At 44.3% G+C, this 19,344-nt stretch overlaps 1 protein-coding gene across 1 annotated transcript in view; it reads right to left on the bottom strand.

The window, feature by feature from the left end:
- Positions 1–498: 498 nt before the first annotated feature.
- LOC124594452 (protein gooseberry-like) overlaps positions 499–19,344 on the bottom strand; it is a 249,088-nt gene continuing 230,242 nt past the window's right edge. Inside the window, exon 8 of the mRNA XM_047132828.1 lies at positions 499–1,661. Coding sequence (XP_046988784.1) covers positions 1,523–1,661 — 139 coding nt within the window. The 3' untranslated portion in view covers positions 499–1,522. The remainder of the gene's footprint in view (positions 1,662–19,344) is intronic.

The following is a 19,344-nucleotide window of genomic DNA, read 5'->3' as shown; positions in this document are numbered from 1 at the left end:
CCCACCCCCCCACCCCCCCCCCCCCCCCCCCCCCGCTATCACACTACTTACAAGCAGGCATCACTTCATTATTTAGTACGATATCGTCAACTATCGTAGATCGGCTGCCAGAAGATGCTGCTCATCACTCAAGCGAAAAATCAGAGAAAATTTTTCTCATCATGATTCACGCACTGGATATAAAAGAATTTTTCCTGTCGGTTTGCATGTATTTCAATTCCTTTTTTTTTCTTGAACACACTTCTGTATAGGAGAATTACAAGCGCCAAACATGGGTACAACTCTTTTGCTAACCATTTGTTGATGAAAGTAATAAGTTCGTTAACATAGTGAACAAATCTGCAACAGATATTTTGCGATGTATGTGACGCGCTGTACAGACTATCTTATCTACACTGGAATATGTACAAACGTCTTCACCCATATTGAAAAAAATATGTTAATAAAAACATGTGTTTCAAATTATGAGACCTATTATTTACAATGTAGACGCTTGTACATTGATGCTTGCTACTTACTTAATAATAAATACACTATACAAATTATCAATATAAAATAGCATATTTATAAATTCGTTTTAAATATTATAGCAAAACATCATCTGATTATGAGACGGTATAATGGATGGAATTGGTAATATTTTACAATTCTGCCTCCTATCTTTTTAAAGGATTCTGTAATCATGCAGTTTTAAGATATTTGTGTCAGTTAAAGCAAAATATTAAGAGAGAACTGCACATGGACTGAAAACAAAGCTCACAGATTGAACAACGTTCGAGGAATTACTTTAACGTCTGAAGCTATGAATTCTTATTGTCAATGTGAAAAAACGACCACGCTTTAATGTCTTCGAAGTGAGACCTGGTTTCTGGTGTTACCAACATAACACACACAAATCAACATCATATTGTTGATTTAGCATAGACAGAGAGATAATGACAGGTAGTAGCAGGAATATTTTCTTAACGAACAATTCGTTCCGTGAAAATTAGTCAAATAATTAAGATGTAGAGTCACTCGTGACATCTCCCTGCAGGGATCAAACTGTCCGAAGCTGAAATCAACACTGTAGATTACACTGTTTTGAATAAGCGGAAAGCTGCAGATCTGAGAACTCTGCTGGAAAAACCTCCGTCACACGCTCTCTATTACTGGCATACGATCCACTAACACATTTCTTATTTTCATTCAAGATGGCTTGATCACTAGTGAGATTACTTGCTAGGTTTAGCAAAAGAGACGTGTGCCAATTCAGAGTATTTGTCAGGTGTGACGAGGAGCAACATGTGGCTGCTTGCAGTTGGAATATGCTATCAGTAAATGGTTTTTGTGCCACTTTGTCCTATGATTGGCCTATATTCAGCAGAATGTTTGTAGCAAGCTGTGTTGCGTCGTCTGTTCGCTCGAATCGTAAAGTTTCGATAACACGGTAGCAGGTTTGGACGGCGGCACAGTAGCATCGGCGTGATGACAGTGTGACGCTGCCAGTGTCCGGCCCCTTCCTCGCTGCTTCCCGTGGAGCCTAGTGGACACGACTGCAAACCATGCCGGCGTCCATGCTGCTCAGCTGGCCGAAGTACGGGTAGCCGGACTTCGCTTCTCCGGGAGAGTGCGGCGTCAGGTTGGCACCACCGTAGTGCGTTGCTCCGCTCGCAAACAAACTGAAACATAAAACGTCAGCTTCCTCAGAGGCGAAAAGGATAGTATCAGTGCCATGGTACAGACATACAAATAATATCAGTAACTGCAAAGGCTGGTCATAAAGTTTATAACAATCACCTAGAAAAAATAAAGTCTCATATTTAATTTTTTTGATGGGAGGAGACAGGCCTGCAAGGTGATGGATGGAGGGGGGGGGGGGGGGGGGGGGGGGCGTTACGGAGGGCGGCGCCAGTGCGCGAGTGCCTTCTTCCCTATCCCGAAAATGTTTAGACTTATACTAGATACAATGAAAAATTTCTAGTACCAAAATGCTTCTTAATTTTATTATTCATTCTTGATTAAAGTCAAGAGAAAAGAGTTTCAAGTGTAAGGAAGTTGTTGAAAAACAGCAGAAGAAGCTTCACGTAACTGCACTGGTGTCCAAAATTAAGGCAAAAAACTGCTATTTCCCCGTCCTGTGACTAATTCACGATATAATCACACTGACTGTCAACAGATGTCCGTACAATCATGTTCTGTACGGAGGATAGCATTCCGGTTAACGGACACCCACGGCAACGATGACGTCAGAGCACCTGTGAAACGGAGTAGTGTTTGCTGGTTAGTCTCCCATCCATAATCGCTGTGTACACGGTCACAGACGGTGCAGTACGGCACAGAGAAGACGCCTCCCAGACACGCGGCGGTGGAGTGCCAAAGGAAGAATGGAAGCAGAGCAGTGCAAACTGATGTGGTTCATTGGCTTAATGTGAATCGTTCTGTTCTGTTGTGGCAGTTTATAGAGACCGAAACTGTATCTCGAAGATTAATCGAAGACCAGGGCATAGCCGACCAAATGAGGTATGCGGAAGAGAAATCCGCTATTTGGGTCCAAGGGCACGACGGTACCGCCGTAGTGCTGTTGTGTAACTGGCATCCGACCTCTAGCATCCACTGTACGAGTTGTATCGAGGCAAACGGTGTACAGAAACCTTCGGTAGAGTGGGCTTTATTGCCAGAGACGTGCTGTATGTGTACCGCTGGTGCGTCTTCCCAGAAGGGATCATCTAGAGTGGAGTTATCAACGTGGACGGGTGAACAGTGGGCCAGTCTTCTTTTCAAAGATGAGTCCCGATTTATTCTGGAGAGTGATTCTCGACGGATTCGCATCTGAAGAGAACGTGGAACACGATGTAGGGATCCAACTATTGTGGAAAGGGACCGACATAGAGGAAGATCCTTAATGGCGTCGGCAGAGATTATGTTGACCACTGTTCCTAAAATTGTACAGGTGAATTGGCAGGGTTTACTGCTGTCAGATATCGTGACGAGATCTTAGGGCCTTATGTGCAGTTGTTGCGAGTTGCTGTAGGTTCAGACTTCATATTGATGGACGCTAATTCTCAACCTCATAGAGCGCGGGTGGTCAATGTTTTCTTGGAAACGGAAGATAGTGCACGCATAGCGTGACCCACTCGCTCTCCCAATTTGAATCCCATAGAGCCTGTCTGGGAGGCACTAGAGAGACGTGTTGCGTCACGTTAGCATCCATCGACCACTCTCCAAGACCTGCGAGCAGCTCTGCAGGAAGAACGGGCGTTTCTGTCTCATAGTGAGACTGATGACATTCACAGCATGCACCGCCGTTGTAAGGCCTGTATTTCTGCCAGAAGTAATCATACACCATACTGATCACAATCGTCGGAGTGTCTGTACAAATTCGTTAGGTTGAAAAAAAACGAAGAACATTTTTGTCTACCGTTATGCAAGTTGCAGCTGATTGCGTTCTACATTCTTCACACTGTTTCTACTTTACTATCAACTGTTTACACTGTCTTGTAGACAAATAAACGCAACCTGGCAAAATTTCCGTTTGTTGCTTTCATTTTGGATACCAGTGTATATGATACTTCATCTCTTGTAAAGCAGCGTAGGTGGTGAATAGTTTTCTAACATTACGAAATCTGTATTTGAGTACAGATATTCTTGAGTTGGAAACAGATCACTTAGGGACAGTTTTGAGATAATTCCTAACTTAGTCTCCAGTCTCAGTACCATACTTAGATATACAAGGAAAAATTTAGGTGCAACACGGCTGCGTCTGGGCTGTTTCGGAACCGAACAGACTCAAGGTTGGTATCTTTCTTCGAAAAATTTGTGTAAAGTAAATAGATGCTTTTCACACAGAAGAAAAATTAAGAATGATTTGGACTTTACTTCATAACTTTGTCTTAGTTTCTTTGAATTTTTCGAGGTATTTGCTTTTCTACTGCGTAGCAATACTGCTGTAAATTAAATGAATATTTCTATATTAACACATTTATGGATCACTTAAGACGAACGAAAACAGCAAATCAATTATTGTCCGTGTGTCTGGTCTATTAAAAGATTTAATCGAATCTGTAATTACATTGTAGTATAAAAAGTCACAACACTTAAAATTAGCTTTCCGATTTGTCCTCCGTTCTCCATCGCCCCGCCCTGCTAAAAGTAATCCTGTGTTCGGACCTGGTAGAAGGTATACAGGGTGCCCCAAGAGTAATGTTCAGTACTGAAATGGCTCTGAGCACTATGGGACTTAACTTCTGAGGTCATCAGTCCCCTAGAACTTAGAACTACGTAAACCTAACTAACCCAAGGACATCACACACATCCATGCCCGAGGCAGGATTCGAACCTGCGACCGTAGCGGTCGCGCGATTCCAGACTGTAGCGCCTAGAACCGTTCGGCCACTTCGGCCGGCTTCAGTATTGAGAGATGTGACAGGAACCATCACTAGAAGCAAAATAGTCTAGTGAACATGGTCTCTGAAATGCATATCTAGCTATGGGCAACTACTTCATCTTCGATACTGTGAAACAATTCTATTCTGCTGCAAGATCTTTGCTTTCCATATTTTGAGAGGTGTATGGACCAAAACAGCTAAAATATGTCCAGTAAACATCGGCTTTAGAGCTATGGGCATTTTTTTTTTTACTTTCCCTAGTGTGGAACACATCTCTTCTACCGAACAAGCGCTCATAGCTCTTGAGGTACGCAGTTTAGAGACCAGGTATTCTAGATATTTTGCTTCGAATAATCATTCCGGTTATATCCCTGAATACCGAACGCTTCTCCTGGGACAGCCTGTATGTCTTAAGTCGTGATACAAGCTGACATCTCAGCGCCACAGTACTGCAGCACCCCGCTAGAGGGCCCAAAGCAAAATGGCGAAGCCCGTTGATACAATGGAAGTATCGTGTGGTGATATACTTTCTGCATTTGAAAGTGTAACAACATTACAACAATTCATACTTAGTTGGTGGAAGAGCACGGCAACGAAGCACCATCAAATTACACGGTGGTTAGGTGGCAAAGATAATTTCAATGTGGTCAAACAATTCTGAATCATGAATAGCAGCTCATGTCTCTGAAGAAATTGGACAAATATCGAAAACAGCGCATCACAATCGAAGCGATAGTGTAAAAAGACAAAATCAGTCACGGATCAGTTTTCTACGTCTTGCACGCCATTGCGAACGTGACAAACATTGCTGCCTGCGGGTTCTGCGAACGCTGGCATCCATTCAAGAATACCGCAAAAGCACACAGCGGTGGTCTTAGCCACGAGGTTCACAGATGGTGGAGTGGAGGGGGAGGTGAGAGAGTAGATATGAATACTTGTCACAATCGGCCGAAGAAGGACCCTGGGCCGTGGGCCGCAGTAGTGATGGAAGTTTGGTAGTGCTTCTTTGCTTTGAGAGAACCATCCTACAACGGATAGGCAGTTCCCATACATGTCATTTAGAGTGGAAGGATTGAATTCTTTGGGCAATAGGACACGGACACTAAAGTTCCAAAGAGGAAGCTAAGAACTAAAATCCCTCTACAGAGGGTGGAGGAGCCCCTCAGTGAAATTCAAGCGTACGTGAGATCAGTACCACACACTCACTTTTAATATCACTAAGACTCTCTGGTAAACATGACGTAAAGTGGGATGAGCTGCGAGCGAGTCGCACAGAAAACCTTCCGCTTGTTTAAAGACCCGAACTCCACCTTTTATAAAACAACTTGAAACAACTGATTATTTTAAAAATGAGTTATCGTGTTATATATTTGGCGTTAAGCTTGTAAGTGAAAAAGGTTTACAAAAGGTTTGAAATTATGTTTATGGTGTGTAGGAAGTTGCTAAGCCCTATCATTTTTAAACATTGGATGAGCATAGTTTTTGCAATTTGCCCTCCTTTTTAAGCAAAAGCTAATTTTTCAAGTATGTCCATGTGATGTTTACGACGTCATATCTCCTGAACCATGTGTCATTCTATGACATAATTTGGAGGTGCGTTCAGTATTATTCCTGGATTCTGTCTCCAAATTATGTTGCGAAAAATTTGGAAATTTGTGGTAAGCGGACCAAGCTGCTGAGGTCATCGGTCCATAAGCTTACGCACTACTTAATCTAAATTAAACTAACTTAGGACAACACACACACCTATGCCCAAGGGAGGACTCGAACATCCGACGGAGCGAGCCGCGCGAACTGTGACAAGACGCAATTATGTTGCAAATAGAGTTAGTTGTAAACAAGTAATAAATTCAAAAGTCATGCCTGAAGATTAAGTTTTAGTGCACGAACAGCGAAAATCTAGTAAGCGAGAAAATGTTTCTTAGAGGTTGAAATTACGTCTAAAGCTTGTTGGAAGTCGCTGAATGCTCCATTCTCAAATACTGGATGATTACAGTCTGACGGCCGGGGTGGCCGAGCGGTTCTAGGCGCTACAGTCTGGAACCGCGCGACCGCTACGGTCGCAGGTTCGAATACTGCCTCGGGCATCGATGTGTGTGATGTACTTAGATTTGTTTGGTTTAAGTAGTTCTAAGTAATAGGGGACTGATGACCTCAGAAGTTAAGTCCCATAGTGCTCAGAGCCATTTGATTATGGTCTGGGTAAATTGTGCGCCGTGAGGACAGCTGCCTGCAGACATACACACAGTTTGTATTAGGTGTACAACTTTGCTTTTGCCATTTTGCAACAGATGACAGTGGCGACAAATTGTAGTGCAGGTGATAGGTCCTAAGTATCGTACAACAAGCTTAGGTATTTGTAAACATAAGGCCATAAAAATGTTAGTCGATCTGTGGTTGCATCGTAAAGTTATTCTCGAACCAATACGTCAACTTATGAGCCCAATTCTCGTCATTTGCAGGAAATTTTAATTTTCTGCTTTAACATGAAGAAATATACGGCTAAGACTCATAACATGATGGGTAATACCAGCGGTGAGGGACCTACTAGTGAAAGAGCGTGCAAAGAACCGTTTCATCTCTTCAAGAACGGCGATTTTGACGTCGAAGACCGGCGTGGCGGTGGAAGAGAGAAGTTTTTTAAAGCTGCTGAAACCGATGGAAACAATCACTGAAGATCGTTATCGAAAGCAATTGATGTGTCTGAGCTGAGCAGTGAAAGGCGAGCGGCCACAATACAGTAACTGATATGAAATGGTGATTTTGCAGAATGACAACACCCGATCCCATTTAATAGTTTTTTCATAATGCGGGGCCACAGTCATAATATATTTCACTAAAGTCAGTACTGCCATTAAACTGTTGTTTATTTACAGTGTTACATTTTACACTTACACAATGATGATTTCGACATCAAAGTGCCATTATCAAGTGTTTTAAGTGTTATAAATTGCCTAAGATGGCATACTGTCGTATTAAAATACACTATTAGACATATTGTCTAAGAGTCGATATTTCTGGCACAGCCTACTGCTTTGTTTCATTACTGAGTTCACAGCCCTTTAATAACATACAGCCGGCCGGAGTGGCCGAGCGTTTCTAAGCGCTTCAGTCTGGATCCACGCGACCGCTACGGTCGCAGGTTCGAATCCTGCCTCGGGCATGGATGTGTGTGATGTCCTTAGGTTAGTTAGGTTTAAGTAGTTCTAAGTTCTAGGGGACTGATGACCACAGATGTAAGTCCCATAGTGCTCAGAGCCATTTGAACCATTTTGAATAATATACACTGATGTGGCAAAAGTTGTGGGATACCTCTTAGTATCGTGTCGGACCTCCTTTTGGCCGGTGTAGTGCAGCAGCTCGACGTGGTATGACCTCAACAAGTTGTTGAAAGTCCCCTACGGAAATACTGTGCCATGCTGTCTCTATGACTGTCAATAATTGCAAAAATGTTGCCGGTGCAGGAACGGACCCCCCGATAATGTTTTATAAATGTTCGATGAGATTCACGTCGGGTTGTCTGGGTGACCAAATCATTCGCTCGAATCGTCCAGAATGGTCTTTAACACAATCGGAACAATTGTGATCCAGTGATATGTTTGGGAACAGGCAGTCTACGAATTGCTGCAAACGGTCTCCAAGTAGCCGAACATAAACATTTCTAGTCAACGATCGTTTCAGTTGGACCAGAGGATCCCGTCTATTCCACGTAAACACAGAGCGCAACATAAAGGAACCACCACCAGCTAGCACAGTACTTGTTAACAACTTGGGTCCACACTCGATCCCCACCTTCAGCTCTTACCAACTGAAATCGGGACTCATCTGAGGTCCAGCCGACGTGGTCATGGGTCGTGGAGAGGCGCTGCAAGCTATGTCGTGCTGTTAGCAAAGGTACTAGCATCGGTCGCCTGCTGCCACAGCCCATTAACGGCAACTTTCACCGCCCTCTCCTCACGGATATGTTAATCGTACGTCCCACATTGATTTCTGCGGCTATTTCACGCTGTGTTGCTGGTCTGTTAGCACTGCTGCCTGAAATTCGGTATTCTTGGCACATTCTTAACGCTTTGGATCTCGGAATATTGAATTCCCTAAAAATTTCCGGAGTGGATTGTTCCATGTGTCTAGCTCTAAGTACCAATCCGCGTTCAAGTCTGTTAATTTCCGTCGTGGGGCCAGAATCACGTTGACCACCTTTTGACATGAATCACCTGAGTACAAATGACAGGTCCGCCAATGCACTGCTCTTTTATACCTTGTGTACGCGGCACTACCGCCATCTGTGTATGTGGATATTGCCATCTCGTGAGTTTTGTCACCGTAGTGCAGGTCCCCCTTGTTGAATAATTTTAAATGCTGATCTGCTATCTGCATTGGTTATTATAGACATGCTGCACTGGTAAAGCACTTGAGCAGTAATTTCTTCACAATCGAACAATTGGCTGCTTATTTCTTTGCAACACTCGAGCACAGAAACAGCGTAGTTACTCAGACCCTTTCCTCTGCAATAGTCATTCCTATATAGGAACGGCATGGCCATCAGTCGAAGATGCAGTATGTGATTGCTGACGTCCGGCCCGCCGCTGAGAGAAGACAGAGCCCAGCCTTGTGATCACTGTGCGCCTTAAGTACGGGCTACTGTGAGCCGCCTTGCTATTGCCGCTAATTGGCCGGCATCATTCACACGCACAGCGCTGTGTAGCAGCAGACTGCGGCTCGCTTGAGGCCGCTCCTGAGAATAAAACAAAAGGGAAACAGAAAAATACGGGAAACACGCGGAACAGGGGGCAAAGTCAGCGGGTACAATTGTCTGGTTGCGCGTCGGTACGCTCCAAATACGTTTTCTGTTCCTCGAAATACCGACCGAGCAGCGGGAGAAGGATCGAGTGGGACGAGCGCGGCGACTAATTTACAACGGCCGTTTAGTTCACCGCAGACATGAATTACCCGGCCGTGTACTACAGCTCCGTAATGGCCCACGTTAATGTGCGATGTTCAAATCAAATCATAGAGCGGAAACCTATTAGGCGATCTGTCCCTCGGAAGCCGCTGGTTAAGTCCGTTCGTCTTCGTTTTTCTTTCTGCGGCGGCATCGTGCTCGGGGAGTGGCAGCGGAAACTGCCACTCGATTTGCATAAGTATTAAGGCAGCTCGGCTCAGAGCTGGCTCTAGTAGGGCCACTGCGAGGTCGTAAGGCGACCGGCCGGTGCACGCTCTGTGGTTTTACAGTTTTCACGGTTGTCGCTGCCTGGTTGGCACACTGTGCTGCGCGGATAGAGACATTTTTTCCCGCCCTGTCCACCTGGAGCTCGTTCGCAATCAGGCCCTGTGCATCACGGTAATCACGCATGAAATCGTTCGATCAGCGACGAGGAAAGTACGCAGAAATTTATAGCGCATAAATATATGTGGCATGTTTAGAGGGCTCTGAGTACCACTGCCGGACAGTTTTGGCGGAGGGTACGCTAGGAGAAGGAAGTAAGAGCTTCCGTTACCCATTTGTTTTATTAGTACGACCGCTTGAAATAATTACACAATCATTTGCAAGTCCTTATACAGACACTTTATAAAGGATAAAAACGTAAAAACCTTATGAGACTGCGCAATAGACATATACGATGAGAAAATTTCTGAGGTTATTACTTATAAACAGAATTCAGAGAAACCCAGGCGGAAGAATTTCTGAATAGTGAACAGTGAATACTGCTTGACTGCGAATTCAGAGAAACCCAGGTGGAAGAATTTCTGAATAGCGAGCAGTCAATACTGCTTGACTGAAAAGGCGCAGAAAGGCCTGAACTTGGTTGTCTTGCCGAAACGACGACTGGACATAGAAATTTCGGCATTCGTCTATCGATTTGTCCCTAGTTATCAAACCTGAGATCGAGAAATAGTTAGATGATGTGCTCTTTCCCAGCAGCAAGTATATTCGCTTTAAAATCTTTCTTGCAGCAGTTTAACATTCATTGATGTTCCAGACGTGAGTCACCTTTTGTGTTGAAGGCCTCTTCAGTAGAAGTTTTTCTGGAATAACACAGTTTTGATTTTACATGTGATATTTAAGTTACTCAAGGAAAAAATCCACTGAAGACGCCTTTCTCATACAATGAGAAACCTGTCTGGAACGTACTAACTGTTATACTTACTATACTGAGTTAGACACTGAACCGCAATCTAATCCTAATCATAGTTCAGCGAGTGAAGATGTGTGTTTCCACTTCCCTCTTTTCGCGCCAAAGCTCCCCCCCCCCCCCCGCTCCCCCTCTCCGGTCTAAAACAAAAAACAAACACACACACTCACACACAGCAACTTTCGTTTTCTGTACCGCGAAACAATCTAGACAGACATCCACATGGAACAACTATCACAGTGGTTTATCATCTTCAACAATCGAAAAACAAACATAAATATTAAATAACTCAATCTTAGGCACTCGAAGCTTTCACTCCTTCTCCAATAAACTCGCCTGAAGATGGGAATATTACAATGGGAAAGCGGCGTGTACGCTGTTGCGCAGCAAGACCCTGCATGAAGGTTCAAACAACAAACACCTTGAGGAGTGCAAAAGTCCTTGACTGTACTATCCAGTCCTGTGGTTTGTCAGCCATAGAGCATGTCAGAGTCATGCTGCATTTTCATAGAAACTTGCAGCATTTATTCCATGCATGACAAGGAATGTACAATGAGGAGCCAAAGAAACTGGTATACCCGCCTAATATCGTGTAGGGCCACCGTGAGCACACAGAAATGCCGCAGCACGACGTGGCATGAACTCGGCTAATATCTGAAGTACTCCTGGAGGGAAATGACACCATGAATCCTGCAGGGCTGCCCATAAATCCGTAAGAGTACGATGGGGTGGAGATCTCTGCTGAACAGCACGTTGCAAGGCATCCCAGATTTACTCAGTAAGTTCAAGCCTTGGGAATTTGGTGGCCAGTGGAAGTGTTTAAGCTCAGAAGAGTGTTCCTGGAGCCACTCTGTAGCAATTCTGGATGTGTGGGGTGTGACATTGTCCTGCTGGAATTGCCCAAGTCGGTCGGAATACACAAGGGACACGAATGGATGCAGGTGATCAGACAGGATGCTTACGTACGTGTCACCTGTCAGGGTTGTATCTAGACGTGTCAGGAGTCCTGTATCACTCCAACTGCACGCGCCCCACACCATTACAGAGCCTCTTCCTCCAGCTTGAACAATCCCCTTCTGACGCGCAGGGTCCACGGATTCATGATGTTGCCTCCATACCAGTACACGTCCATCCGTTTGATACAATTCGAAACGAGACTCGTCCGACCAGGCAACATGTTTCCAGTCGTCAACAGTCCAATGTCTGTGTTGACGGGCCCAGGCGAGGCGTAAAGCTTTGTGGCGTGCTGTCACCAAGGGTACACGAGTGAGCCTTCGGCTCCGAAAGCCCATATCGATGATGTTTCGTTGAATGGTTCGCAGGCTGACATTTGTTGATGGCCCAGCATTGAAATCTGGAGCAATTCGCGGAAGGGTTGCACTTCTGTCACGTTGAACGATTCTCTTTAGTCGTCGTTGGTCCCGTTCCTGCAGGATCTTTTTCCGTCCACAGCGATGTCGGAAATGTGTTGTTTTACCGGATTTCTGATTTTCACAGTATACTCGTGAAATGGTCGTACGGGAAAATCCCCACATCATCGTTACCTCAGAGATGCTGTGTCCCATCGCTCGTGTCCGCAGCTCGTGGTCTAGCAGTTAGCGTTGCTGCATCTGGATCACGGAGTCCCGGGATCGATTCCCGCCCAGGTTGGGAATTTTCTCTGAATGGGGACTGGGTGTTCGTGTTGTCCTCATAATTTCATCATTATCATCATTCGTGACAGAGGCTAGATTGGATTCTGAACAAAATTGGCCTGTGTAAAAATTGGGAGTTGTACGGGCGCTGAAGACGGCGCAGTTGAGCGCCCACCATACTAAAACGTCATCAGTTTCACCGCCGCTCGTGCGCCAACTGTATCATCACGTCCAAACTGACTTAAATTTTGATAACTTGCCATTGCAGCAGCAGTAGCCGATCTAGAAACTGTGCCAGACGCTTGTTGTCTTATACAGCGCGATTCACGAAGATATGCAAATATTTTAATGTTATTCTACAAGTGAAACTAAAGAAAAAAGTTCATATAAACGAAGGTCTGCAAATGTTTAGTTACGGAGTCACGACTAAAAAAAGATTTTGCCTGAAATTTAGCAACTTCGTTAATATGAAGGCATCGCAAAACTGTACAAGGTAAAAGTAAAGCACAATTTCTACATCTACATCTATGTCATTACTCTGCTATTCACAATAAAGTGTCTGGCAGAGGGTTGAATGAACCACCTTCAAGCTTTCTGGCGCACGGGAAAAACGAGCACTTAAATTTTTCTGTGCGAGCCCTGATTTCTCTTATTTTATCGTGATGATCATTTCTCCCATTTATTTTGTTGTTATTGATCTGGTGAACGTAATAAAACATGTCTCAGACGTCTACAGTTGTTTTCCAGAACATCCAGAGACCAAAAGAAATAATGTCGTAAAATTTTTAATTTATTAACTACTTGGCCCAATTTGTTTTTTAAATTCCAGGAAATTACGCAAAGTTTTCAACAGAGGTTGTAGAGAATTTAATTTTGAAAAAATGATGCTAATAACGTTAACTGAAACTGTATGAATGTGTCAGATAATCTGCTTTTTTTAGTACCATAGCACACGTGAATTCATGTTAAACCGGAAAAAAACAAAACTCAGTGTTAAGGAAGTTGTACAGTGTACATACAATTTCACAATACAACTAGTGCAGATACACGTCTGGGACATGTTTTATCAGATTCACCAGACCAATAACAACAAAATAAATGGAAATCGTGCTTTACTTTAACCTCGCACAGTTTTGCGATGGCTCCAGATTAGCGAAGTTGCTGAATTTGAGGCAAAATGTTTTATTAGCCATTTACTCTGTAATTAAACATTTGGGGATCTATGTTTATATCAACTTTTTCTTTAGTTTTACTCGTAGAATAACGTATTAAAATATTTGCATATCTTCGTGAATCACCCTGTATAGGCGTTGCCAACCGGAGCGCCGTATTCTGCCCGTTTACATATCTCTGTATTTGAATGCGTATCTTTATACCATTTTCTTTGGCACTTCAGTGTATATACGCATACCAAAACGAAGGATGAAAATTTTTACTAAGGCTGTGAAATTTTCATTCTTTGCTTCAGTCTGCATATATACGCCATAGATGTGTGAGACTTGGAAAGGTCTCTGGAACCACACAGTTTCATTTGACGGCAGGAAATACGAGGGTGAGTCAAATGAATACCTTAAATGTGTAATAACAAATCGAAATTTCACGCCGTTATCTTGTAAGTTGGTAAGCGTGCTACAAACAGAGTGCAGAATGGCCTGTAGGTGGCAGCATAGTGCAGATGCACACATAAGGTCGCAGTATCAATATAAAGATGGCCGCCCCACTTGCGACTTGCACCAGGGGAGAACAGCGTTCTGTTACTCGGTTTTTGCATAGTGAAGGTGTGAAACTTATTGAAAATCATCGACGAATGAAGGTTCAGTACGGTGATGCATGTCTGTCACAGCAGCGAGTCTACGAATGGAGTAGGAAGTTCGCAAATGGAGTGACTTCAGTGGAAGATGCTCCTCGTCCTGGCCAGGCACAACGAGTTGTGACTCCACAGAACATTGCACCAGTTGAAGCCATAGTGAAGGAAAACCGCCGAGTGACACTGAATGACATTGCAGCATGTTTACAGATTAGTCATGGGTCAGCACACCACATTGTGCATGATGTGCTCCAGTTTCACAAAGTGTCTGCAAGACTGGTGCCACGGCAGCTGACTCCTGAAAGGAGGGAACGACGTGTTGATGCTTCTGAAGAACCTCTTCGGCGCTTTGAACGGGAATGTGATGGCTTCCTTGCAAGAATCGTTACTGGGGACGAAACCTAGGTTCACTTCCACCAACCGGAAACGAAGACAGCGAGCAAGGAATGGCGCCATTCCTCACCAGCTAAACCAAAGAAGTTACGAACAGAACCATCAGCAGGGTTCTGACTCCTCTTGGGAGGAAAAAGGCGTCATTTTGGAGCATTACATGCCTAGAGGGACCACTGTCACCAGTGCATCATACACATATCTCCTAAAAAATCATCCGCGGCCTGCAATCAAATCAAAGCGACGTAGATTGACGTCAGCAGGTGTCCTTTTGAAACATGACAATGCAAGGCCCCACACTGCCCGTACAACAGTTGCAACAATCACAGACCTGCATTTTGAGTGTCATCCTCATCCACCATACTCACCAGACCTTGCCCCAAGTGATTTCCATATGTCCGGACCACTCAAAGACGCAATGGGAGGAAAGAAGTTCCGTTCTGATGAAGAGGTACGCCACGCGGTGCATGAGTGGTTGCGCGGACTACCAAAAGAATTTTTTTTCTAAAGGAATTTATGCACTGTGTAAGCGCTGGAGGACTTGCATTGAGCATGGAGGAGATTATGTTGAAAAGTGATACAGATTTGTACCACTTCTGCACAATAAATAATATTTAAAATATATTTAAGGTTTTCATTTGACTCACCCTTGTATCTGAAGTTGACGTTCCGAGCCACTTCCATGCCACATCGAATACAGGAGTTTGTTCGCGCCCGTGGGGCATCACACCTTACACGAATGTTGATGAGGGACATCGGTTCCAAATGGGATGAACGTTTAATTACTTAATACTAGCTTTGAAATGTGCCTCTACAGGAAGTTGACAAATGGCTGACTGGTGCTTAATGGTGCTGCACTTTCCATTTCCTTCAGCGTGTGTAGACAAATGGAAAAAATGTTCAGCATATTTTGGTTGAACCCCGCAGCTTGCAAAACAAAAACTATAACAAGTTGTGGTATCGATAGCTACGATGCCACAACGTAGGTCCGCTCTGCTAGGTTGGCACTACGAGAGACACCGACGACAGCGGCCTCTAGCCGGTACTGTCGAGGTCTACGACCTCCGCGACTGCTTAAGCCCATTTCATCAGGTGCAGCCAGCCAGGACACTTCGCTTCATCATCGCACCTACGTGCAAAGTTATGTAATCGTTTATCACCTTGTTTTTGCACCAGTAAACCATTTTCTTGCAGTGCCGACTTGTATTACCTATTCCCGTTCCTACCCACGCGCCGCCTTCCAGGCGGGATACTTAAAAAACATCTTGGGTGAGTGTGCCACGAAATGAGAGAGTTTCGAGGCGCAGCTGCGGAGTTCCAGGTGGCATTAAGAGCTGTGCAAGAGAGGCAGCAGGCGGCTTCAGAGGAATTCCCATCAGCAGGGGCGGCCGTGGGAAGGCGCTCGGCGCTCAGAAGTCGGCACTCGGCGGTGGTCATTGTCGGCGGGCGGCGCGCCTTTGTTCCACTTCTGCGGCTGAGGACCCGGCCCCAGGCAGCGGCCCTGCCGGCACCGGCAAATTGGAATCGCCGGCTACCGTTCCTCCTTAATTTACGCTCTAATTACAGCACTCATTTGGAGCGGCGCGGGTGACACGGCCGTCCGGCGAAATTAGCTGCGTGCTTCGGTACAATTACACCTTCTTCTCTAATCCATCATAGCGAACAGGCGGCACAGTCTGTGGACTGTGTTCCGCCAGAGCGAATGCGGGCGGAGGAATCAATCGGATTTCGGGTCTCTGTTTGCTGGAACCACCTCGACTTGATGAGACACACATTGGGTCTCACTACCGAATCACCTAATTCCGCCCTAGTCACTAAGCGAGCCATTTTTGCATACAATCATCACGAACTTCTCACGTAGTGAGCACACCCTGACAACCAGAATTAAACCCTCTACACCAATTTTTGAGGACGGTTAAAAAGACATGCGGGTAAAATTATACACGAGAGCGAGCAATGTTCGCTGTTGCAGATGGCTAGGAGACATCCTGAAGCTTGAGTATAATCTAACCTACAAAAAATGGTAAGATGCAGAAATTCGCGTAATGACAAGGCGTTGATGAGATAATCAATATTCATATCAACATTACGTAGAACCTGACGACAGTCCAAAGAAGGATATTTCTGACAGTTACACAGGGTTGTACGAAAGTTCTGCGAGCTGCAATCAAGTGGGGCCGTCTATCTTAAACACCTGAAGTATTAAAACCACCATCTTAATGTCTTAAATTCTTTAAAAATCAGTCTTGAACTTTTCGGACTGACTGGAGTAGGGCGCCACTGACAAGAAATATTCCGTATCTCGAGATTTCCAAAGGCGCGTCAAACCGTAGTGTACTGCCGAGGATGCGGCGGTTCTTTGCAAATGTGTTAACGGCTTAACTTTTATTTATTTATGCCATATTAACATTCGTATTTCTACTTTTGTGTCCGCGATTGTATCAAAATTAAACTGCCTGGTACCAAACGCTTGGTAGTCTAGTATAATGTCGAACTGCCAATCAGATACTTGTGCACACCTTGGGGAACAATTCCTAACAGAAATGATAGTTGAATGGTATAATACTTAAAGCTAGCTGTTTTGTGAGTACAGCTACCGAGTTATCCCACGTCCATGACAAAATGTTTCGGAAGCCATTCTTTTGTTTAACCTTGTACACACACAATTTAGGACTGGTCCAAGCATTATCGTTAAAAATATCAATTGAGATACACGCATATCCGAAAACATAGTCTTTCGTATTCCGGACTACTGTTCCACCATCTTCAGGTCGATTCAGTGTGTTGAAAATGTTTAATTTTCTCTTCTTTTCCACGAATTCCTTAGCAGTCTTTCCCGTCTATCAGTAACCTTTTCTCATCATTGCGCGCACACACCAATGAGCGTAACCAGGATCTGAGCCAAGCGAGGGACTGGGGCGGGTGAGAGCGGCGACTCAGATCGTTATTGAGATTTCACGCAAAATGGTTCTTCGTACACTTACTATTGGTCGGTGTCCATTATTTGCTGCCGCCTCTACAAAATGATACGTGTATCGATGTGGCGGGGCAAGATCATTTTTCTTGTCTCTCTCGGTACATCCATGCGCCCTGTATCTGTGAAGCGCTTGATACTGTGGGCACAGTACACTAAAGAATCTGCTCAAATGTAGAAAAAAGGTGGTTTCTCGATGTCTGATAGATTGATCGCAGAACTACTAGGGGACGGAGGGCAGAGAGGCTTGCGACTTCCATTCATTGCAGGGTGGCACGAACGTTTTGATTTAATATTATTTAATTAGGAAGACGAAACAACGGTAATCCTAGCCCCATGTCGCCCGAACTGAAACTGTTGCGCGGTATCTCTCCCTTTTGTTCTGGTAAAGACATCCGGTTCCCTTCAAGAGCAGTAGGAAACCCTCTAGGCTTACGAGGTGTTTGTTAGAGACAGTCTCTTCAGGAGTTAGTAACTGAAATATTTTGAGTCGTTAGGCCTCCAGTGTTTCACACTGCAATATTAAATATGGTGCAGTTTCATCCTCTGTACGACATAGTCTGCATGTCCTTTCTCTGTTCCCATCGCATGCAGCTGTTTGCTGAAGTTCTCATGGCCACACATTATACCTACCAAGAGTTTAATCTGCCACCTGGCCAAGCCCTCAGGTCGCAAAACGTAGTTTCGAAACATAGTTTCCGCTTGATTAGCTTGCTATGTTTTTGTTTTCGGATTTTAATCCAATATTCTACGAGCTTTCTCCTGATCTAGCTACGTAGTTTATATTTTACCATCGTTTTGGTGATGATTAAGACAGGTTGTTGTTGTTGTTGTGGTCTTCAGTCCTGAGACTGGTTTGATGCAGCTCTCCATGCTACTCTATCCTGTGCAAGCTTCTTCATCTCCCAGTACCTACTGCAGCCCACATCCTTCTGAATCTGCTTAGTGTATTCATCTCTTGGTCTCCCTCTACGATTTTTACCCTCCACGCTGCCCTTCAATGCTAAATTGGTGATCCCTCGATCTCTCAGAACATGTCCTACCAACCGATCCCTTCTTCTAGTCAAGTTGTACCACAAACTCCTTTTCTCCCCAATTCTATTCAATACCTCCTCACCAGTTATTTGATCTACCCATCTAATCTTCAGCATTCTTCTGTAGCACCACATGTCGAAAGCTTCTATTCTCTTCTTATCCAAACTACTTATCATCCATGTTTCACTTCCATACATGGCTATACTCCATACAAATACTTTCAGAAACGACTTCCTGACACTTAAGTCTATACTCGATGTTAACAAATTTCTCTTTTTCAGAAATGCTTTCCTTGCCATTGCTAGTCTACATTTTATATCCTCTCTACTTCGACCATCATCAGTTATTTTGCTCCCCAAATAGCAAAATTCCTTTAGTACTTTAAGTGTCTCATTTCCTAATCTAATTCCCTCAGCATCACCCGAGTTAACTCAACTACATTCCATTATCCTCGTTTTGCTTTTGTTGATGTTCATCTTATACCCTCCTTTTAAGACACTGTCCATTCCGTTCAACTGCTCTTCGAAGTCCTTTGCTGTCTCTGACAGAATTACAATGTCATCGGCGAACCTCAAAGTTTTTATTTCTTCTCTATGGATTTTAATACCCGCTCCGAATTTTTCTTTTGTTTCCTTTAGTGCTTACTCAATATACAGATTGAATAACATCGGAGAGAGACTACAACCCTTTTTCACTGCCTTCCCAACCACTGCTTCCCTTTCATGTCCCTCGACTCTTATAACTGCCATCTGGTTTCTGTACAAATTGTAAATAGGTTTTCGCTACCTGCATTTTGCCTTTTCTTAATCTAGCTTCTAAGATAAGCCGTAGGGTCAGTATTGCCTCACGTGTTCCAAACTGGAAGGACAGGTTACGGTCCATTAAATGGAATCGTCATACCTGCCATGGCCAGTCTATCTCTTCATTACCAACAAATCCCGAGTGACCAGGGCCCATAGCAAGTATGGACCTTACCCCCTCCGCTACTACCAAGCGAGGGAGC

This window comes from Schistocerca americana, chromosome 2, assembly GCF_021461395.2.
Source record: "Schistocerca americana isolate TAMUIC-IGC-003095 chromosome 2, iqSchAmer2.1, whole genome shotgun sequence".
NCBI lineage: Eukaryota > Metazoa > Arthropoda > Insecta > Orthoptera > Acrididae > Schistocerca > Schistocerca americana.
Note: the sequence above shows the minus strand (reverse complement) of the source record. Positions and strands in the feature narration are given on the sequence as shown.